The 24,593-nt window shown below is 46.1% G+C and overlaps 1 protein-coding gene across 2 annotated transcripts in view; it reads left to right on the plus strand.

The window, feature by feature from the left end:
• Positions 1-583: 583 nt before the first annotated feature.
• The window catches only part of dusp8a (dual specificity phosphatase 8a), a 32,972-nt gene continuing 8,962 nt past the window's right edge, over positions 584-24,593 (plus strand). The window contains exons 1-3 of one of the 2 annotated variants that reach the window (XM_027015200.2): positions 584-916; positions 6,080-6,461; positions 12,499-12,637. In XM_027015200.2, the coding sequence (XP_026871001.2) occupies positions 6,231-6,461; positions 12,499-12,637 (370 nt within the window). In that variant the 5' untranslated portion in view covers positions 584-916; positions 6,080-6,230. Of the gene's footprint in view, positions 917-3,042; positions 4,121-6,079; positions 6,462-12,498; positions 12,638-24,593 lie in introns of those variants that run through there. The other variant, XM_027015201.2, reaches the window with a different exon arrangement.

The following is a 24,593-nucleotide window of genomic DNA, read 5'->3' on the forward strand; positions in this document are numbered from 1 at the left end:
TGAGCTCTATGCTCTGTTTGCTTCATTGTATTTATTTTTTACATTTTTTTCTTGTTCAGTACAACTTGTGTAACAGGAAGAGGACTGTAAAAGGAATGTACTTTCTTTCAAAACCGGTAGATGGAGACGTGTGAGTGAGTGTGAGTGTGAGAGAGAGAGAGAAACCACCGAAACCACGCTGGCTTGTTTTCGTTTTTTTCTACCGCCAACCGCATGACAGCGCTGTCGGACATTCAGTTGAGCCAGTACTTACTACATAACACAAAGACTTGTGAATTTGTGAATAAAAGACGTACAGTTTATGCTTCAAAAATATCGTTGAGCAACACATGGCGTTTTTGCCAGTCTGCCTCCGATCCGTCTATGGTGTCCACTATCCAGAACCTGGCCATAACAGCGCTGTGCAGTGCGTCTCCTGCGAGAGCGACACGACCACGATTATCCGCGCATCCTCCTTCAAATCACTGTGTCCCTTTAATCCGCGGATCAGAGGGCTGACGTCAGCCAGCCCTTGAGCCGCCGACTCCTATTGGCTGAAAGTGACGTCAACCACATCCCCCCCCTCCTTCTCCTGAACCATGACCTCATCCTTTGGTTCATTTTTAGTGTCCAAGTGCAGCTTCTGTTTTCTTGGCTGATTTAATATCTTGTAAATGCAGATTTTATTTTCAACCACAGCCTTAGGTCGTCGGCCCAAGTACGATGCAATGGAATAAATTATTTTCCGTGTCGATAATGTCGTTTTTTTATTCGCCTGTTGAGTGCGCGTTGACATCAGTGTAAACTCATCGGTCCACGAGTCCACCAGCGCCCAGACCCATGATTAGTAAACACTGACGTTTATTCCCGTCGGAGCGCGGTGTCTGCATGGAGACGAGCTGGACAGACTGGTTCCATGGACACTGGTGATTGTCTGGTACGTACGGATGCATGGTTTGATAAAAACGCATTGGGATTAGTGCTCTTGCACAATGACGAATGACAAGCACAGGACGAACGGTGGTGCAGCGCCATCTGAATGTGTTTTGCGGTCAACGAAATTGGATGGGGGAGCTCTGGCCAACAATGGCAAATTGACAGTTTTGTACTCTGTCGCATTCCGCCACTGGTGCGTAATTTTGGCGGAAGGCCTGTTGTTATTTTAGCCTATGGCACCTCTGGTCTTTTTATCACTACCGTTCTTAGTTGTTTTGCTAGATGCATTTTCTGTATGCACGCTTTCATCCGCTCTGTCTTGGGTAAGCCAAAGGATGGACATAATTACACCATGCAGAGGAGAGATCTTTATGAAAATGGATATCTTCATCTCACTGCGAGTTACTAACAGGATATCTGCTGCTGTACCATTTATGTCCTCCGTCTTTAATCAGAAGGTTCCATGACAGCGCCTTACTTTATTAGTGTTTGCACTCTGTGCTGATCCGTGCCTCAAAAAGTTGCTTTCATTAAACCTTAATTGTATGTAACATGCAAGTTTACAGTCCAATCTAATACTCGGCCCAAACTATATTAGAAAACAGAACCTATGCTACTCTGGGTTTGACCTGCTGTGCTGGTAGAAGCTGGATTTGAGGGTCATATGATCATGTCAGTGCTATATTTGTATTCCCAGTATTCCCCATCCATCCACCACTGCATGGACTTCACATTGAAGTCACATTTAATTAGTTTGTCCTTTGGGGCTACACTATCTGAACTTCAAGGGGACACTTATTTACTGATATCCACAGGAGAGTAGAGATATGTTATTTTCCCACATGGAGTCTTCTGTTTCACAGTAAAACAAGCCTAAATAAACAGCCACATTTGGCTCATAAACTGTCAGTCTCTGTGCATGTTAGGACTCACTGTGCTCTTGTCCAGGGTGCTAATGTTGTCTTGGGACATTCAAAGACTGAGCTAAGGAATTGGTTCTTGGCTTACATGCTTTTAAATGGTGGTGGAGGGGTTTGTGCGCATGCGTTTGTGCGTGTGTGTGTGGTAGGGAGTGTCTAGAATGTCAACAGAATATTACATTGTGGCTGTATTGCTTCATGTTGTGATTGTGAAATTACTTGGTTTGACGTGAAATGACACACAGCACAGAGCTTAAAGCTTTCACATAAAAACGCAGCCTAAATATTATATTGAGCAAATTGGAGCTTTTCTGTGTGAGTTGAGTATGTGTTTGCATGCATGATTTCTTCTTGCATATCCCCATTTTGTGATAAGTGAAAAACAATATATTGCACAAATCTAACAAGCTGTTTAGCCTGCATATTTCTTCTGCCTTGTTTTGTCCTGTACTTGCTGCATAAACTCACCCTGGCGTGGTGTAGCAATCATGTTCATGGAGCACGGTGATGCAGTGCTCATAAGGCAGGCCCAGAGTCACCAGTGGCAGAATCAAATCCACAACACCACAGAATCATGTAATATGTTGACCGTGTTAATCACAACAGCTACTACTGCTGCCTGCCTCAGTTCAGTAAGGAATTGGACTTTGGTCAGTGTGAAGAAGTGCAGAACAGCCGTGTGTCATCGCGTGCCATTGCTCGCTGCCTTTACACAATGATCTGAGGGCAATTTATTATAATAATGATGGTTTGAACTGAGGGAGTGGACTCTAAATGCAGTTTGCTTGGTCAGGAAGTAGCAAACATTACAAAATACATAGTAAGTCTGTAAGTAATGTTACATTCTTAATCAGTAGTCCAGACATCATTAGTTTTGGAAGGCAACCCCCCCCCCCCCCCCCCCCCCCCACACACACACACACACACCTCTAATTAGGAAATTCGGCATGGAAACAGCAACCTTCAGACAATGTGGAGGAGTGTAGCATAAACTAGAACTTGCATCTTGGCTTCTAACATTTATTTTCATTAAAATAGCCTACTTAGTCATACACTGAACTGTAAGAGACATTAGTCAGTGCTAATAGCCATGAACATTAATGTGAGGTTTGTGCTGATTCTCCTGTTTCTAAACAAGCTTTATCAACACCTCAACACAAGTCTGGGACATCAGAAAAGAAGATAGAAAGTTTCCAAATCAAATGCAATAAGAAATCAATTTGGCAATTTCTTCATACATTTATTCATTTGAGCAAGCCACATTTCTAAAATGTGGACATCACAAATTTTGATTCTGGTTACAACCCTGTATTGTGTGCAATTTATGAGTCACTGCTAAAGTTTCAATAAAAAAAAATCATAAACCAAGCGCTCTGGGAATTTTGTTGCTATTCACGATGCCCAAGTAACCTGCAACTTCTGTATATTCCCAGTGATTCTTTAGAGTTCTGTGTTTCCATAACAACCACAATCTCAGCCAGTCTGTTCATCATTGTCTGCATTTAACAAATGTGGATAAATGCATAATAAGTGCTGAACATTGGCGTTACTTCTTAATAGCATGTTCCTCTGCTAAACAGGGCTAGCAGATGACGAACGATGGATAAAGGACATTTGTTCATAGCCACCATCCAATATTTGATTGAAAGCTATTTAAGTGTGGCTGCAACCAGAGTGAGAGTGAGCCTGGATATGGAAGCTTGACTCCAACTGCAGCGCATAGCCCATCCAGGAGCTCCCGACCTGCTGTACCTGCTCCTGTCCCCCAGGCTGCTCCGGCGGTCTCTTTCCAGCAGTCCATTCGTGGGGCGAGAGGCTCCACAGCGCCCCTCTCAGGTCGAGTGAGGAGCCTGGCCGTGCTTGAGCTGGCTGGCAGCCAGCGTGCGAATGCACGCTGCCTGCACAGAGAGGCAGGAGACTCAGGAGTACGGTCCGCTCCCCAGCAGATCGGCGTGTACCAGCGAGCGTCGCGTTGTGTCTGAATAACGGATGTGTGTGCGTGGCTGGTGTGTTTCTGCAGACGGCTTGTCAGTGCGGGGGGGGTGGTTACTTTCGTCATCGCAGTGCACGCGCCCGTGTTGGTGATGCTCTTTGCGCGAGCTTGGTTACTAGGCAGTTCTGCTCTGTGCTGTCGCAGATCGGGAGCGAGCAGATCGGGTTGGTAGCCACCCAGCATGGGGTTTGTTTATTAGGTGCTGAGGCAGGTATTACAGTAAAAGTGACCTGTTCGGCCAGGGTGTGGTGTGGGGTGTTTTTCGCACGTAGGATGCTGAGTTATGCTGAAGGTAAAGTACTGAGATTGAACAGAGAAATGCAAGCTCTTTCTATTTTTAGCTGTGCTGTTGTGATTTATCATCGTTGTCATCTTTATTCTTCTTCTTCTTCTTAATGTTGTTTTTATTTTATAAGTAATTTTATTGTTTGTGCTTATTTGTGTTCTGTGCGTATGGGGAGGGAGATATGTGCTTTTGGTCTGCATAATGTTTGATGTTTTGTGTGCATAGTACCTCTGTGCAAGAAATCTCTCTCTCTCTCTCTCTCTCTCTCTCTCGCGCTCTCTCTCTCTCTCTCTCTCTCTCTCTCTCTCTCTCTCCATACACACAAACACTCACTGCATGGTACTGCAGGTTTTCTTGCAGTAATATCATCCCATCACCCCTCCCTTCCTCTCTGCAGAGAGTAAGAGGGATTGGGGGGGGGGGGGGGCAGTAAGTCAGAGAGAGTCAGAGGGAGATATCTGCATGGTGGACATTCTGAGCTGTTGTGAAAGCTGCCAACCTGGTCCTTAACCTTTTTTTTTTTTTTAGCCAGAAGCCCAATCACGCAGGAGTGCTTTTATTTGTCCAGCATGCCTGCCCACCCTACCTTAACCCCTGGGCCACCCTACCTTAACCCCTGGGCCACCTTCCCTAACCCCTGGGTCTCCCTATCCAGACCCAGCAAAGGGACATGCTCTGCGCTTTAGTGCTGGGAGTGACGAACCATATTTTTGCTATTTCTTGGAAACATCATCCACATAAGGAAGTCTAAAGAGGTTCCAGCTTCCTGAATCTTCCAGTTCCAGCTGGTCTTTAGCATGTGGTGTGCATGGCATGGATACGCTTTGGTGAGTTCTGCTAAGCGCGTGAGAAAGCTCATCTATCTTTACTTTCACTGGAGTCTCCATGAGGACGGGGGGAAGGAAAGACCGAGCCAAAGGCATGTATTTTTTATGACCGTGTTAGATGAGAGTTGTGGAAAACAGGGCAGACAAACACGCCGGAGTGAAGCCCACCTATGGGGCACTTTTGTCTCTCATTGTTTGCTTACTTCATTCAAAAATTTGCACATCATATCCAAATGTCTCTTAGGTGAATTAAAAATGCTCTTTTACCCTCTTTCTAGAAAATTGTTATCAGAGCGCTTCTGTATGCACTGCATAAGTGCACTTGTCTCTCTTATTGCCCTCGTCGGCCGTCTTTATCTGGGTGCCTGAGTGGTGAGGAGACTGGTGCAGCTCCCTCCAGGAAACGCTACTAGCCCTTTTAAAGTGGTCAGCCTGACCGTGCCGTATGCCTACACCTATGGCTTTGCGGTGGATGTCCACTTTATCGCCGTGGCAAAAAGACAGATTAAGTCACAAACAATGTGGAGCCATGTGGAGTTGACTGTCGAGACCTAATCTTAATTAGGATCTTAAGACATCATATGTTTAACATGCAGTTACGTGTCAGCCTGTACTAGCCTAAACAAATCTAGTTTGTGTGGGCGGGATCAGCTAATAGGTGGTAGTTGATAGGTGAGCTGAGATGAGTGGAGTCTCTTGACAAACTGATTGAAGCTTTAGAGGCTCTGTGTGTCGTGCGTGCCCTGCCCATCAGGGAGTGTGCCAGGTTCGAAATTCCCTGAGCTTAATTTTAGGCCACCTCGCCTGGTTCTTATTTCACAAGCAGGCAAACAAAAGCCCTTTCTAAATCCGACAACAAACATCACACACACTCCTCCATAGCTTAACATAATGCTAGCTGGTGGTGGTGTTTCATTTGGAACTCTCTCCTTTGACAATAAGCGCCCTTGTAAATTGTACTGCATGCTATTTGATGACGAGTGGGGGAAGAGAACAGTCGTCTTTCTAAAGAATTTAATGTGATGGATGTTTTTTTTGTTTGTTTTTTTCTTGCTGAGTTATGGTTAATAAGTCCTGAAGAATGATCTGAAGTCATGCTTTAGTGTCATTCCTAAACTACTCCTTTCTGTTCCCTCAGGCAGCATGGCAGCTATGAAGTTTCTCCCCGTGCTACTCCGGTGATCTGACCACCACCACCACCCCCTCGCCCCTGCCAGCACGCGCCCCGACTCCGGTGTCCCTCTCGGTGAGCGAGCCCCATCTTCTCTGGAGGCTCCAGAGGAACCTCCATGGCGGGCGAGAAGAGTCGACACAGCGCGATGGACATCAAGCGTCTGGCCGGGTTGCTCCAGCGCGGCGCCGGCCGCCTGCTCGTTATCGACAGCCGCACGTTCTCTGAGTACAATGCCTCGCATGTGCACGGTGCCGTCAACGTCTGCTGTTCCAAGCTGGTGAAGAGGAGACTACAGCAGGACAAGGTGTCTGTCATTGAGCTCCTGCAGCCCAACGGGAAGGTCAAGGTATGGCACCATGTAAACTCTGAGAAGAGCAGGGGGCTGAAATTTAAAGGGACTCCGAACAAAGCCAGCTGTTCCCTTTGAAGAGGACACTTCACGTGTCCTATAGGTCCTCCATGGATGAAATGACCTCGTCACATTGCAGTGTAACTAATTAATGGTTACTTTTGAAAACCTGTTTGATAGCCCAAGTCTTAGCACCTAATAAAAGACAGCCAAATTCCTGTGCATCTGCAGTATTTGACTCTCTTATTCGTAAAAAAGGTTTTGGATTTAATCCTAGTTGTCAACAAGCAGATTGAGACGTTATAGGAGATTTGAGGAGTGGACATCATTGCTGTCCTGTGGTTTGATTCTAGTCAGTGGCCTAGACACTGTTCTTGATCCTCCCAGTGTTCTATATTTGGAGTACCACTGTAGGTTTATTGCTTACCAATCGCGCAGAAATTGGATCCTTGCACGTTCCATGACATCTGCATTGAATATAACATTGAATATGACTTCATTTTTTCCCATCCAGACGAGCTAGTATGCAAAGACTTTATCATTTTTAGATGCTTAGTGAAACTGAGGGAACATATCTGGGGAAAACCCAAGCAGAAATGGTTTTGACATGCATGCGTCCCAACACGGCTGTGATAAGTTCACAAAGATGATGAGCAGATCTGCTTTCTTTTTCAAGCAAACCTGCTCAGGCAAAGCCTTGGCATCATCCACATGTAATACTCTTAGTGATGGGGAAATTCAGCTGATTAATGGATTATTATGTATATCAATACCAGTGGATATCATTAGTGATATTAATGTGGTGTATGACTCATAACTTCATTCTGGGTGTTACACTGACCTAGTAGGATGGTGCAGCTGTGACCTTGCTATTTTGATGAGTTGTTCAAAACCAAATTTGTCTAGTTCCTCATATTGAATTTCATGCTTGAATGCGCTTTGCTGGGCGTGCACTCTACCTTGTGCTTCTCGGCTGCTCATGTTCCTTTTGCAGTTCCTCTTGCTTCACTTCATCATGCACCAGGTTCAGGTGTCTCCATTTGCTCATGAACACAGAGCATGGGAAGAAAACAGAACATTTAGCTCGTGATTTCAGTATGGGGGCTCAACCAAACCTGATTTATCCGTGGTGCATTTTTTTAATTGCTTGCCATTCTTCACCACTTCTTCCTCTGATCCAGATTTTGCACTGTCATTGCAGAACCTCTCACAGTTAATTGGCTAAGAGAACCTCTAGGAGCTAATGTCGAACAGACTCTTTCAGTGGCTTGGGCCCAGTGTGTGGCTGCCGCATGCCAGCGCTGTGCTTTTGTTTGCTGTTTTGGTTCCCAAAGTGGAGCAGACTGCTTCCTTGGGCCTGGTTCATTGGCAGACCCGAAAAGACAAGAGGTACTGCTCACCGGGGCCGTTCGCCCTCCGCTGTCTGCTCACCCTTTTATCTCTCTAGTCATGCCCTAGGGCTGCCTGGTTTGTGTTCTCTTCCTCAGTAAAGAGGACGATGGCTGGGGTTAATACAACGTGTAGAGAAAGCTGAAACTCGCTGGGTGTTTAGGGGGAGGTGGGCCAGGTTGGACACTAGAGCCTCTTTATTATTGGCTAAGCGAGACATCATCCTCTTTTGTGTAGCCATTTTTAAAGCACAGACTAGACACATGCAGTGTGTCTATACAGTCAGCCCAGGCTACAGAACAACATCTTCCACTTTTTGAGACTCTTAGTATGGACCTGGGCAGTGACCTACGCTCAACAGCACAGCAACCAAAAGCTACTGATGTAGTCCTTTTTGAGAATGAATAAAAGAAGGAAGTGGAGGAGAGCATAACCTTGACTGGTGGTATGTTCACAATGGCAAGGTCCCCCTTGCCACCATGTTTGGTCCACTATATTACGTTGGTGGAAGGCACTGCAGGGTTGGCCTAGCATGCCTGGTAAATGTGTCAGTGTTAAGTACAGTGGCTAGACCACATAGTCATCCTGTACATGAGCACTTCACTATGACGATTTCTGGGCTTATGCTAATCCATGCTGTCGAATGTTCCATTGAGTCGTTATTGACAGATGGCTTCGTGGTCGCCTAGGGTGAGGCCAGACCAAGAAGCTGGCCAGGAATGCATGTAATCTCAGCTATAGGCTAAGAGGATAAGGCCTTAGCCTAAGGTAGAGATTCAAGAACACGTGTGCAACTATCTCATGCCTGTTACTGCATCGTAAACAGAAGCAAAAATGTGTTTCTCTCTGAGATGGATTGTACCTTACACAGTGCAGTATGGTTTTATAATTAATGCCTCCTCCCATGTCCTAATGACACTGAATCAGGTATGCAGTATGCAACCACAAATTAACAGCATTCCTAGACTGAGTTTGTAAGAATCCTGGAGGAGGCATCTGTGGAGCATATTCTCCTCTGAAAATGCTTTAGAAAACCATTCACGTAGTGGCTGAAATCAGTTTAAATCCTAACATGCTATGCATTATGAACTAACTGGAGTAAAAAAAAAACCAAAAACAAAAACTCCTAGTTTGATCCATGCTATCAAGATTAAAACTTGCCTTTATCTTAGAGGACCTGAAACCAAATATATTTATTGTTTAAATGATGCAGAAACAGCTTTACAAATGCCTCACCTTGACATTTAATGGCTTTCAGTAGTGAGCCTGTCTCAGATCTCCATAGAACACCTAAATGAATACATTAAAAAAGCAGCTCTTGCTAGCTGTGGTGAGTGACTGCCGTTCCTGTCTCGAAGGTTGAGATTTGACACGTGCTTTGTTGGCTAAGATCCACTGACCCGTTCTCGGTGCAGCGGCACTAAGTGCTAATGTAACGGACATGCTCGGGGAGGCCCGAGCTGTGTGTCAGGAGGCCCATCCGCATGACTGTACATCTTAGCGCCGTCACCGACACATAACTGACGAGTGAAATATTTGAAACCTAATTTTGTCATTTTTGTTGGTGCTGATGTCACTGCAGCTGCACAGTCTTAACATGACATGTGTCTTGTTGCTAACCTTGGATCTGTTGAATAGCTCTGGGGAAAAAAAAGGCATTTGTAATGGTTCTTTATTGAAGCTGTTTTTGTGGAAGTCATGTTGTCTTCTGCAGTTAGTTGTTCATTAACAGCATAATGTTTACATGAGACATGATTGAACCTGAATCAGATGTTTACAGAAAATATTCATTCAGGTTTCTATGACTTATTAACCCAAGTTGTATATCTCATGTACTACCATTTGAAGCCATTATGTGCTGGTAATATTCACTTAGCCATAATCTAGCGTGTATTTAAAAATAAGCATATCGGAACTACACTCACAGTTGGGTTCACTATGTCAGTAGAGAAATGTAAATATGAGTTCATCTTTTGATCTTGGAGAGCTACAGGCCTACACAGTAGTACATCCCTGATCTGAGCTGTGGCATCTGAATTCTGGAGCGAGGTGTGTTGGAACTCCGCTGCAGTGTTGGACATCTGCAGGACTGGAGTTGAGGACCCCTGATTCAATTCCCCTACTGTATGGAGCTCACTGTGTAACGTAGCCTTTATTTCCAGCTACAGTGGACTTTGAGAAGTGGTTCGAACAAGTCATTTTTTTCCCTAGTTTCTAGCTTCCCTCAGTTGCACAGTGAAACAATTCAAAGTTTTGGTGCTATTGCAGAATTCCCAATGGCGAAAATTCTGTGGGGTTTTTTGCTTGGTGGGTTGTCGGCTGTGTGTCTGCTGGGCTTTAGCAGCGAGTTGGTGGTCAGCGTGTGCTGTGCTCCCAAGGCCCGCCACACAGGTGATGGTCAGATCTGATGGCCAGGGAGAGGCAGAGACCGCGGCCTGGCTGAGGTGAGCTTGTCCTTGCTGGTGTGTGTGTGTGTGTGTGTGTGTGTGTGTGTGTGTGTGTGTGTGTGTGTGTGTGTGTGTGTGTGTGAATAATGAATTTGGCTCGCATGTCGTGGGGAGCAGGAGAGGGGAGCAGGACAGTTAGCAATGCATGATGCTTTTGGATGACATGTGAAATGATGTTTTGGCTTAGCCTGGACTTTGTGTTAACTCTAAGAATTGCTGAGTGTTATGTCACTTCCATGAGGTTAATGAGTGCTAAGGTGCGTTTGTAAGTGGCTCTAGATAAGAGTGTCTGCCAAATGCTGTAAATGTAATGTTACTTACATCTTGCTCTCTTTGAGGGCAAACCAAAGGGTTGACCTGAGTCATAAATAAGGAGCTTTATTATGACATGCATGAGTGGTGGTGGTAGTGGTGGTTGTTTTTAGTATTTAAAAAGGGATGGTTTTTCAGTACATCACAGAATGAATTTTTAGCTTTTTGTTGTTATTGCTCGTTCCATTCTTCTTTTTTTCATTGATGCCTGCTTTGGGTGGTTGGTAAGCCAGTCTCCAGCAGGTGGCCAACCCAGGGAGATGGCGTAATCCCCAGCTGATGTCACCAGCTGCATTTAGCGTTCATCCCCTTAAAATGTGGAACGCCTTGTTCGGTGGTCATCAGCTGATGGTTGGTGATGGCAGCAAACACAGGGGAAGATTTGATTTGGATTACTCACAGTCTCAGAGGAAATAGTTCACTATAGTTAGTTACCATTCAGTTCTGCTTCTCTCTTTTTGGTCTGTTCCACCAGACTGTGGCTCTGTATTGGGTGTACTGGGATGCAGACTGTGGCTCTGTACTGGGATGCAGACTGTGGCTCTGTACTGGGATGCAGACTGTGGCTCTGTACTGGGATGCAGACTGTGGCTCTGTACTGGGATGCAGACTGTGGCTCTGTACTGGGATGCAGACTGTGGCTCTCTGTGGGGCTGTCTGGCTGTGACTGGAACCGCTTGGTAATTTGGCACCTGTGTCTGACCTTGGGCTGGTGACATCACCTGAGGGGCAGTCTGCCAGTCTGCAGCTGATAAGTCTGCTGTGTAAGCACACACATGCACGCACACACACACACACACACACACACACACACACGCACGCACACACACAATCACTCATTCACTTAATTATTATTTACTGTCAGACACACCCTCAGATTGATTTGTGAGTGAATGTGACTAGATGCATGGAGAATTAATGTGTCATTGAGGTAGATATGTCCTGTTTATCTTAACACTGGTGACAATGTTGAAGCAGCAGCCTTGTCTAGACATTCAAATAAGTGTTCTAAATAAAGAAAACGGTGAATCAGTCATGATAGTCTGTCTCCATCACCCGTCCGTCTCTCTCTTCCGTCTCCATCACCCGTCCGTCTCTCTCTTCCGTCTCCATCACCCGTCCGTCTCCATCACCCGTCCGTCTCTCTCTTCTGTCTCCATCACCTGTCTCTCTCTTCTGTTTCTGTCATCTTTCCATATTCTCCATGCTCATCACTCCTTTCTCTATCCTTTCTTCTGCTCCTGTCTCCTTCTATACTGCCCTGTTTCCTTCATCCTTCGGTCTGTCTGTGTGTCTCTCTCGTTCTGTGCCGGGGCTCCAGTGGTGTACAGAAGCACTCTGCAGCAGCTCGGGCTGATAGCCACGTGATTTAAAAACTGCCTGACAACATGGAGGCAGCCAGACAGCCACACACAGAGTTCGGTGCTCGCGCTCACACTCCCGCACCACTGTGCGCTCTGTGGTGCACACAAGCACATTACATGCACGGTTGCTTGTGCGTGTAACACATAAATAACAGTTATTGCGCACACTGAGATAGCCACGCCAGTCCCTTGCATTGTGTTTTAAATTAGGTGAGAGAGGAAAAGCTCGGTGTGTGGGTCTCTTCTCTAGCGTCTTCGGGTCTCTGAGAGTATTGCATAAAGCTTAATGTCAAACATCTGTATGTATTTGCTATAATCCTCCTACCCATTAGATATTAAACCGGCATTAGTATATACAGAATGCTTCCACAGAGACAAGGATAAATGAAGGTCACCTCTTTGTAGCCATGGAATCTGGGTTTTGTTTTGCTATTTTTTAGTGCTGCTTGTTGTACTGTGTTCTTTTTTAGGTTCTTTGTTCGTTGTTGTAATGCGCGCGCGTGTGTGTTTGTGCACCTGCAGGTGGATCTGACCAGGAGACAAGAGGTGGTGGTGTATGACCAAAGCACTAAAGATGTCAGTCAGCTCTCCAAAGAAGGCTTTGTCCACATTCTGCTGAGCAAGTTGGATGGAACGTTCCACAAAGTGTCTCTGCTCACAGGTATGAACTTCTGCTCAGCTGAAGACAAGCTGAGTGACCGCATCGCAGTCTTTCTGATGTGCGTCTGCTTTTAACCAACAGAGGGAGCTGTTTCCATCATCTCTTTCGGATATTACTTGTATATTTTCTCTCTTTCTTTCGCTCTTTGTCTTTCTCTCTTTATATTTGCGTGGAGTACGTAACTCCTTCGATGCACACAAGCTTCTTACTTTCTGTTACTGTAGCACGTTCCCCTGTTGCTTTCTACACTCATAGTTCTTGCACATGCAGCCTTCACACAATGGTGACTGCTTCAAGGTCTTGATAACTGAAGTGCGCCTGGTGTCAGTCTTTGATCTGGTAGTGCTTTAACGGCTCTCCGGACGTCACTGTCCATACAGTCTGACACAGAGCCAGGCTGGTGCTTCTTCAATATACCATTCCCAGGGATGGTATAAAGGACCTGCATTAACCAACATTACATTAACATGATTGCATTACTGTTATTATTGACGTCAGCGTTTGCAACCATGGAGTCTGGCAGATCGTATAATAAAAGTGTGTGACAGACATATTGTCATGTGTACTGTGTGTGTGTCTGTCTGTCTGTCTTTTGCTGTTATGAATGAAATTACCCTGAAGATACACTGCATTAATAAATTGGAACTGAAATATGTTGTAGTAAAAAATCAATGTTGAATAATATGAATGTTGAAGACATATATGATCTAATCAGATTGTATATGCTTAGAATGCTTGAATGGTGCAGATTCTATACTACTATTCGGTCTACTGCTCTGGTCTAGTACTTGAAATGTTTGCATGCAAGTTTATAAAGTTCTGAACTCTGATGAGACAGCAGTTATTTTACTAAAAGTCAGTTTTTGTTTGTTTGTTTTTTTTTTATTTAGAAATTAATATGAGATACAATACTAGAATTAGTGTGGGTAATATGGAAATTGATTGGCAGAGAAGTCCAGAGAGATAATTTTACCACCGGGCTCACTGTTGGCATAGATCACTCTGAAGATTCAGTCTGCTAGCACCCCGTGCAGAACCCCAACCTCCTGCCATCTCAAGTGACTCTACGAGCAGGTGAAAACGCCCATGGCGGTGTAATTAGGAATGCGGGAAATGCTGATGTGTTTCGTCACAGTGGGCGACTCGGATGTGTGAAGCTGTATGAAGTCTATAGAAAACGCACAGCCAGCACCTCCTGCTACGAAGCTTAAGGGTTTTCAAAACCTCCCTGCTCCAAATATGTCATCAATGAAAAAAAACCCAAGCCATTTCACTCAGGATTTGGGCCAATTTTTGAAAGATGCGAACCAGGCCCCTACGTAATCTTAGATGATGTGCCCCCTTCTGGAGATTAGGGCTTCCAGTCGGTGGTGATAATTCATTCATGTTTCTGATGACTAAGCGCCTGCGGTTCTCCCTCTCTTAATTTGTCATGTTTAACACTCCAAGCTGCGCTCTCGGTCTGTTCCGTCTCTCTCCACATCCGAGACGGCCCCCCGCGCGTGTCCCCTGCTGCGTTTCGCGTGTCCGATTAAGACGTCCCGCAGGGGGGAATTGCGATAGCTGCCGTTTCCAGAGGTGAGGGGCCAGTAGGATAGAGTGAGGCAGGCTGGAAGCTGCAGATAAAAATGAGGTCAGTGAACGTCGGTGGGGGCCCCTGTTTGCTCCCAGCTGTGGGCCTTTTTTGAGGGGTGTTCCGGTTTTATCCACACTGAACCAGCCTGGCTGTGTGAGCACGAGCCTGCTCATGAGGGAGGAAGGCCAGGGCCCGAGCCAGCAGCCGAAGCCGAACTCTCTTCGTGAAGGGAAGCAACACACGGGGATTTCATTACTGTCATACTAAGGCTGCACAGATGACAAACATCTCTTGCTCAGCTTTGATGTGAGCCTTAAAGTGAAGCTGACGTAATGCTGGAGAACGGGTCCAGGCCCATGTGGGGAGCGCGCGCGAGTGTGTGTGTGTGTGTGTGTGTGCATGCGCGTGTGTGTGTCTGTGAGTGTGTGTGTGTGTGTGTGTGTGTGTGTGTGTGTGTGTGTGTGTGTGTGTGTGTGTGAGTGCTCTGGATCAGGCTCAGACGAGGACCCTGTGCCGCTGTTGCCCACAGCAGCACGCCTTAGGGTGGCCGCGTTGTGACCCATTACCTTGCCATGGAGCACAGCCTCACCCTTAGGTTCTCCTTGCCTCGCCTCGCCCTCTCCGCTGGCCTGACATGGAAGGCCCTGCCTGCCACGGTGGCTCTGCTTTACGAGCTCCGCAGCCCCTGCGGGCTGGGTTCGTGTGCTGCCGTGGCGCTGCTGTTATTCTGCAGCCTCCTGCAGTTTGGGCCGTGCTCTCTAACACCTGCGCACCCGGCGCATTCCTGTAGCACACCTCGTCGAGCCAGGTGCTCGTAACACTGAGGTCAATGGTTCAATTCCCAGGGATTGCACGTGCTATCTTGCTGATAAAATATGTACGTCTCTCTAGATAGGTGTTTCTGCCAGATGTAAATATGCTATAAACCTTCGGACGCCTTCTGCACTACTCATTCCATCTCGCATATTTTCTTCTCCTCTTTTCTCGTCTGTTTTTATGCTCGGGGGGGGGGGATGAAAAGAAAAGTACCCCATAAATGAGACTGACAGTGCAAAGAAAGGATTCATTATGCCTGCTTTTGTCTCGCCCGTCCTGGGCAGAGGATTTGGTCCTAAACCGCTATGTACGTGTGCACGCAAGAAAAGGGATTAGTGAGTTCTCGGGTGCTCACGCGCACAGACGCAGTGGTGACCTCAACGAGTACAGTATTGACACGCACTCGGAGTGACCCTGCTGGTGTGTTTATGCAATGGTGATGCGGCGCATTGCAGTGGACGGGCCAGCGGCAGCACAAGGAGCTAGCGCAGGAGCCATGATGCTCGCTAATAAACAGAAAGGCTGGTAAACACCGCGAGCAACAGGCCGGTAAACATTTTCTATATCGGGGAACCGCTGGTATGCTTTATTTCGCTAACGGTTGTTTAGATAAGATAAGAAGCTGTTTATACACTGCTGCTGTAACTTGCCCAAATGTACCAGCCAGCTTTGTCCCATCCACACACACATATACACACACACACACACACACACACACACACACACACACACACACACACACGTGTCTGAGTCTGAAGAGATGAAGGACGGCCATCCTATGATTCTCGCTAGCTAAGATAACATCATAGCAGGAAAGGGGGACTAAATTCCAGACGATGGCACAACCTGAAGGATGTCTAAAGCCGTCCTTCTGAAGATCGCACAGCAGTGAATGGTCCCCACACCATCTTCTCTCCATCTGAGTGGTGTTTAAGTGGATTAGATCTTCAGCTGTAAGTGTACATTTTAATTTTAGCGTTTCTAGTCCTGTGAGGTGATGGATTGTGGCACAAACACTGATAGAATTCTTTTGGCCGCGCTGACGTCTGCCATGGGCGCGGCCGGTTGCTCCTCCGACTGGAGAGAAGCCGCAACGATGCTCCACATGAGCGTGTCCCAGCTGTCCCCAGTGGGGTCGGCGTGTTCCTGCCTGCCGAGACCCGATTGGTAAAGCACGTTCCTTTGTCTGCTGCTGGTGGAACGCGCCTCCTGTGTTGCTCTCCTCTTTCTCGCGCTCAGCAGTGTAGTACAGATGCCTGCAAGCTCAAACGCACGCAGAGAACACACACCTACTCCCACTGTGCACACACAGGAGGTCACACTTCGGCACTTTCACACTTCGCTCAGAAGGGATTTAATTAAATCAGGTGGGCCTTCCACTGAGCTGCAGTATGTTTGTGTGTTTGCATGCATGTATTTGTGTCTGGGTTTTCTGTGTGCTGTTTGTGTGTGTCTGTGTGTTTGTGTGTATGCACCCTACAGATGTGGTGACTGTTTTTAATTTCCACCACCGCGTTGCCATCTGCCTCTGTTTTTGTCCCTGGACAGCAGGCGCTGAAGTCTACTTGGTCACTTAGCTCACTGTGTGTGTGTGTGTGTGTGTGTGTGTGTGTGTGTGTGTGTGCGCGCACCAGCGCACGTCTGCTGCACTGTGCCACAGTGCCCGTGCTCTGGCACTCTGCTTCTGCAGTACTGTCTCATGTGGAGGTATTTGGCTTCGGTGCCTGACCTGCGTGTTCTCGGTGTGTTGTCTAATGCAAGGCGTGGTGGAACTATAATAGATCCTCCCGCTCTGATCCTCTGCTCCTGGTTAATAGTTAACAGAAGAAAGAACGGATTATGTGGACCGATGATGGAAGATTATATATGATTAAAGTTCAAAGCGGCCTTTCACTTTGATGAGCCTGAGTGAAAGGTTGAAATCGGACCTGTTCTCCTCCGTCTCCTCCCTTTCTCTTTCTCCCTCTTTCTTTCCCTCATCTTTTTCATTCTCTCCATGCTCCTTTCATCTCCTCGCACTTCAGCAGAATTTAGAGCTCAAAGCAGGTTTGTGTCATTCCGCTGCACCTTTTCTGCCGACGGGGTGTTTGTTTCTTCTTTCTCCATTGGTGACGTGTGTGTGTGTGTGTGTGTGTGGTGTGTGTGTGTGTGTGTGCTCCGCCAGACACTTCCCCACCCAGCACGTATAGACCCCGCCATGGCTGAAATCGATTTCCTCTGTATTTTATCTTTAGGCAGCGTGGTGACAGTTTAAGACTGAATCCGTGTCATTAAACAAAAGCGCTTTACGGTTACGCAAGCTTACAAGCCTTTGTCATTAATGCTGGACAGTGTTCTTTACAAATATAATTAGCTGAGCTACACGTTACGCTACAAAAATATGGCTCAACTGTATTAAAGCTATCTGTTACACAACTGTAGGTGTGTGCACGCTACATGGCAAAAGCTGAACTACGTTAATTACATAAACTGCAGGAGTGGCGCTAGCACCTGAAGTGGCGATGCTAGTACCTCATTACTAGTGAAGTTAAACTAAGACAGAAGTACTGAATGCTCCAGAGTGAATTACTCGTGTAAAGCCCAGAGAGCACACACTAAGTTCATTTCTCCAGAGGGAGTCTGCTAACCCCGTCTGTGGAACACGTGTCCATCACAGCCTGATCAATGACACAGAAACACTGGTGCCCTGATGGTGGTGAGGTAAGCTCCCGAGGGGCGTGCATGCTGCTTTATTGCAAACACACACGTGTTTGCAAACACACTACACTGACTCTCTCTCTGTCTCTCTCTCTCTGTCTCTCTCTCTCTCTCTCTCTCCACTGATGAGAACACTGCTCTATTTTTAGTTTAGGCCTCTGTGGTCATCACATCTGGCGCCTGTCGCCTGCTTTTCAACCAGTGTGCTTCCAACTGATCCTTCTTTTACACACACACACACACACACACGTACACATGACGTGTGCGGTGTACAGAAATGGCCAGTGGCTGTCCCACATTTGCCCCTCTGTTTACTTGGCTCTAGGTTTTTTTTGTATGCTCAAAGGCCTCAAATGATCTGTTATGTCAATTCCCAGAAATTACATGAAGAGCTGAACAAATGTAAGAGGTTCTGGTGATGCCAAATTCTTTCAGCATGATGTGAATTCTCTCTTCTCCTCTCCTCTCCTCTCCTCTCCTCTCCTCTCCTCTCCTCTCCTCCTCTCTTCTCCTCCTCTCCTCCTCTCTTCTCCTCTCTTCTCATCCTCTCCTTGCCTCTCCTCTCCTCCTCTCCTCTCTACTCTCCTCTCTTCTCCTCCTCTCTTCTCCTCCTCTCCTCTCCTCCTCTCTTCTCCTCCTCTCCTTGCCTCTCCTCTCCTCCTCTCCTCTCTACTCTCCTCTCTTCTCCTCCTCTCCTTGCCTGTCCTCTCCTCCTCTCCTCTCTACTCTCCTCTCTTCTCATCCTCTCCTTGCCTCTCCTCTCCTCCTCTCCTCTCTACTCTCCTCTCTTCTCCTCCTCTCCTTGCCTGTCCTCTCCTCCTCTCCTCTCTACTCTCCTCTCTTCTCCTCCTCTCCTTGCCTCTCCTCTCCTCCTCTCCTCTCTACTCTCCTCTCTTCTCCTCCTCTCCTTGCCTGTCCTCTCCTCCTCTCCTCTCTACTCTCCTCTCTTCTCCTCCTCTCCTTTCCTCCTCTCCTCTCCTCACCTCTCTTCTCCTCAAAGTTATTTTTTTCATTCTCATTTTTCCCTCCTGTAAAGTTTCACTCTTCCCGCATCGGACCTCCTGCTCAGGGGTCCAGCTGTTGGGTGGCTGTGGATGTACACACTGGGCCTCTTTCCCTTTCTAGGGCATGAAGGAAAGAAGGCTGGAATCTCTGTGCTAACAGCCTCCTCACTCTGCTCTTGCAGTAGGAAAGTTGGCCTTGCTGCAGCATAGCAGTGAGCTCTCCTGGCACCCCTGAAAAATCCATTCAGTGCTACAGACTGCTCTTATTTCTTAGGGAGAAAATGACAAACATAAATGTGTGTTTGTGTGTGTGTGTGTGTGTGTGTGTGTGTGTGTGTGTGTGTGTGTGTGTGTGTGTGTGTCTTACGGAAATGAGAATTCAGCGGATGGCTGTTTAAAGTTAGTGCTGCAATCGTAGACCTGCACATTTTTCAAGGAAATATTTTCTGACTGAAGGATTCAGTTATGAGCATTAGTTTGGATTGTTGTATTTATTAGGATGAGATCCTGCACTATCGGTCGTTGTCTTTATATGTGAACCCAGAATCTGCAGGGCTCTTGTGGCAGGGTCACACGAGTCTTCAGACACTTGCTGAATTCCAGGAAAGGTGCATCACAACACAGCAACACGCACTCATGCAGGCATATGCGCATTTGCTGACACTCTGCACTGTTGACGTGGCCCTGTGTTCATTTCCTGATAAAGGCTGGAGATCTTTCCATCCATCCCAGGCTAAATGTGGATTTTCCAGCCTGGCTCAAGTCTTCTGTGAAGAATGCAGACTTTGACATCATTTTGAGAGTCTTCCTAATATCATTCCTGAACCCCCCCCCCCAACACACACACGTATACCCTCACTGTTGTGTAACACTCTGGAGATCTCTTGATCACTAGTATCCCTTTTTTGCCGTAAGTGTCTTTTTTTAAGCACTGGCTTTTGAGGAATGCTATATTATTTAGATGTTTATGGTCTAGATCATATGTAGAAAAATATAAAGGTTTTATTGTTTATAATATAAAGGTTTTATTGTTTATAATATAAAGGTTATACTGCCAGGGATTTTTTTTTTAATCTTTGGCAAAAAGCTGCTTTGCAAAGTTTGTGAGCACCTCTGGAGTTGGACCTCTTGTTATGCTATTGCTATATCACAGGATTGTCAAATGGCTAGACACAAAACAGATTATATTTTGAAATTATTTTCATGTATGTGCATATTACAACTGAGAAAGTGGGAAAATCTTTCTTTTCGCAGAGTAACTCCCTAGGCTGGGTAACAGAAATGTTCCGAGTGAGTAGTTTGGGGGGAGGGGGGGGTGTTGGTTGTTATATAATCCAGGGCTTCCTCTGTTAGCATTCTTGTAGTTGGTTTTCAACACTTTAGGAAATGAAGGCTAAAATCATGCTCATTTGCTAAGCGAGTGTCGTTTTTTTAAAGTGTCTTCAAAGATTCTAAGATTTTTTTTTCCCCATCCAGTCCACTGCCCACAGGTATAGCTGTTAGCTTCAGTCCACTGTTTTCCATCTCTCAATTAAGACACCGTACAATCTGTAGTCTGACTACATTAGATAAAGATCTCTTATTATTGGTTCTAAGTTGTCTTCTGGCCTTAGAAAAGTAGTCTATTATTGAAGGTTGAAAGTTTGAACATTAATTTTGCCATAATCTATGACAATAAATACAATCAAATATAATACATTTCTAAAGTACAGTAATGATGGCTGATTGGTTTTAGTAGTTTCAGGTGGGTGTTGTTCATATAGCACATGTGGGATATAGCTCTGCTCTTAAATGTAGAGCTGCTGGTACAAATAAATGGGACTTCTACATATTCTCAAAGCTATTTCTAGAACTTGCTGGGTCATTAGAGGTACCAGCATAAACACTCATTTCCCTGAAGTAGCGGGCAGCATGCGGAGAACGTACTGTTCTTTAATAATAATATTTTAATCATTTAATAAAGCATTTATTAAGTTTTGTTGTAAATAGATCAAATATGACCACGTAATAGCCAATAACGTACCAAACAGAAGGGAGAGGAGACTACAAAGCCAGGCTCCGGCTCTTGTCGGATTGGTCGATTCTCTGCCGGGGTTGCTTTGAAGGAGCTAGCAACATTGATGTGGACCCTCGCCGACGGAGTTCTGTCGCAGGCCTCCCATAATGCACTGCGTGTCCTTTTTTTTTTTTTTTTCCTCCCCTGAAGATGAATGGAGGTGATTTCGGAGCCCTGCCGGTGCCCACACAGTCTTAAATATTTAACACGGTGCCTTTAACATGTTTGGGCTTTAGGGCTTAGCGACTCTGGGGCAGTGTAGCATGTGTGCGTTTGGCCAGAGAGGCACGGGGCTGTCACAGTGTGCCATCCAGTAATGCTCGACTCATTATCACCTTTGTGTGTCTCTCTGTGGTTTCATCATCCCTCTTTGCTCCAGCACTGGAGATCCCACAGGGAACGTGGACAAAACCCAGATGTTCATTTCTTCATTACGTTTTTTAACATTTATTTATTTATTTATTTAACACAGAAAAGTTTCCCTTTACACAAAGGGAAGCTTTGACTTGTTATCTGTTAGGAGGTTTACATTAAGAAGAAAAGACAAGAAGAGGTGACATGAGGTGGATTACACAAATAAAAGCTTCGTCTGGCATCATATACAACAGTATGCATCCTGCTGTCTTTCCGAGTTTCTCCGTGGAACAGAAAAGGGGAACTTGATGCTGACTCATATTTCAGCCCGTGACTGCATGACACATTGCTGTCAGATTGCAATAGTGACTGTTGGTCACAGACACAGCACATCACAAACTAAGACTGACCTGAGACCTGTGTAAGCTGTGGAAGCTTGTGCTCTTTGTTGTGTAGGGGTAGCATGACTCAATCAGGATGTCGCACAGCTGGGCTGAATTGGGGATGAACTGAGAGCTGTAATTTTCTCATGCTCATCCTTATTTGGGCACTGAAAATACACCAAAGCGTTCATGATTACACTAACACATCAACTGCCACAGTAGAAGCTGTTTAGTCGGTTACATGAGATATTATATCCTTTGTTAATGTCTCGTATATGAGTTAACAGGATAGCCCCAGAAACATACTCACTATGATTTAGATATATACAGCCCATACATAGAGAACACAGTCATTTATAGATATATACATATAGATATAGATATGGATACATAGAGGTACAGATAGAGAGATAAGACAGAGATGGATATAAATTTCAAACTACATTTCTGATACCAGTGTTCAGGCCGATGGGTAAAAGCTGATCTGAGATCAGAATAGGCCAGGCTGAAGGGTAGCTAATTAACCAGGAACTGACTGCAGGCGAGGACACAAGGGGGTAATTGCGCTGTCAAATCTAGTTCATCCAAGAGTCTCCCACCTGGTCGTTAAGATCTAACATGACAGACATGCCATCTGGCTGAGAGACACTGCACCATACCAGTCACTTTACAGCCTGAGAGAAAATGAATGTACAGTTTACAGGCTGCTTTTAAATCCTTTGTGAACTCTGAACCGTAAAGCTGAAATTGGGCAGTATGGCATCAGTTAACTTTGAACATTTGTGTCTTGTGTTTTAGCTGTGTTTTTACGGATGTCTTATAGTATAGCGGGTTTATTTTAAGGGGGTTATCGAGTCCACTCTCTGTGACCCATGTTGACCTCTGAGCAGAGTGTTTTCACGAGCTCACTAATGTATGTTAGTACCACAAGTCAGACTGGCATTTTAATTGGTGTGAGTAAGATGACAGAAAAGCTGGCATGTAAAAATAGCGCATTTGTGCAAACACGTGTTGGACTGAATGCAGTTGGCAGGTGGTTGCTGGGCCATTCTCAGTGTGCTGTTTGACTGGCTTTTTGTTTGAAAAGGAACTGTGCACTGAATAAATACAGGCAGATTTTTCCTTATGGCTCTGACATGCACTGAAATTGTCCCTATATGATTGGGGAGGAAGAAAAATGATAGCACCGTATCTCCTATGCACATACGCATGTGCACACGCACACACGGCTCCTGTTTCTTTCTTTCCATGACTTCATCGGGCAGCCTGCTCATGGCTTTGTGTACATAAGACAGTCAGACGTTGAGGTCCAGCGCCACCTTCCATTACTGGTTTGGGAGCAGGGCTGCGCTCCTGGATCTTGGTTTGGGAGCGATATGGCTGTGGACAGCTAATTTGCTTGCCTCCTCCCCCACTGGGTTTATTTTTATTGGGGATTAACTGATTATTAAAAAGATGGGTCCCTGCCAGATACTGAAGCTACTTTCCTGTATTATTATCATTTTTGTGCTTACACACGCACAGACGCACAGACACACACGTACACAGACACACACACACACACGCGCGCGTGCACACACACACACACACGCACACACACACTTCCCCTGAGGCTTATTCTGAGTGATAGGAGTGCCTTGGCTGGCATGAATTCATGCTCCCCCACTAGAGAGCAGCTCACACCGCTGACATGGCAGCTGGGCCTCTGTGGCCATTACATCATCCATTGACCGCTGATCATGTGATCAGGATGTGATCACAATGTGATCAAACACAATCATCAATCGCTGACATGCGCCCAATCTCCAGCATCTGTGCTGACTCGTGTGCGGACGCCACACACACACACACACATACACCACTGAAGCAGTTCTGTCCAACACACTGCCAGGCTCATGCATCACGCCTGGCTGCAATTACAATCTTTGAGCCACACAGATACACACCCAGACACGCAGGAGGCCCTCTTTGGCTGTCAGTGATCATCTGCTGGGTGCTATTTGAATGTTACTGTGGTTTATACAGGCTGGGTTACACAGGTTTTCCCAGCTTCTGATTGCTTCCTTGTTTGCAACCCTCACACGCACGCATAGATCACATGCCCATATAATGACACGTGTGTAATTACGTGGCCGTGATCATGAAAAGTTAACCGTGGATATACACTTTTTTGCTCGCCTTTCTCACAAGCCTGTTTACAGTATCTGCGGCCAGATGAACAGCACGGGGCTCCCGGTGTTGTGTCTGCCTCAGCGCAACACCACACACCTTCGTCGGGCTTTTACCCAGCAAGCCCTGTGCCTCGTTCGAACCGAATGTCGTAAAAAGCACGGCCTTGCTTGTGCTCGAGAGGGAAAGGGAGAGACGGCAGCGTGCTCTGCCTCAAAGACCACACGGAAAGAATGACCAGCCTTCCTATTTAAAGCCTTCAGCCGGCGCAAGCGATGGCAGTTTTTAGTGTCTCGTAATCCATTCCTGCTAAGCTCAGACCTTCAGGTTGGTGTCTGAGCAGGGGAAGACAGTGAGGCTTAACCTAAATCGGCATTTAAACAAGAGCTGCACGTGACACTAAATATAACCGGTGGGTTAGATAAAGGAATTTGCTTAAATAGTTTCTTGGAAATGAGCGAAACAACGGAAACAACACTCACTCCAGGAAAGAAGTGCGTATGTCATTTGTGCTGGCAGGGTGTGGGGTGGATAAGAGCTGGAACTGTGGATCTCTCAAAGGAGAATAAGCACAGCCTCTTCAGATCTGAACCTTCCACACATCATGCGTTTTGCACGATCCAGAATACTACTGCAAGCCTTGTCATCAAAGCTCAAATTCTCAACCTCTCCTGAGCTTCACCAGCAAACGTGGTGTTCATGGCATCTGAAATACTTTTCGTTTTCTCCGTTTTCTAAAAACATGAGGCGGGCCCCCAAGGTGGCCACATATTTTCTGGTTGAGTAAGGAATGTGGTTGCATGCCTCACGCATGAGCCAAGATTCTGCTCTGACTTCAGTAAAGAGAGAGAAAGAGACTGTGTGTGTGTGTGTGTGTGTGTGTGAGAGAGAGAGAGAGAAA

Source organism: Electrophorus electricus, chromosome 2 (assembly GCF_013358815.1).
Source record: "Electrophorus electricus isolate fEleEle1 chromosome 2, fEleEle1.pri, whole genome shotgun sequence".
NCBI lineage: Eukaryota > Metazoa > Chordata > Actinopteri > Gymnotiformes > Gymnotidae > Electrophorus > Electrophorus electricus.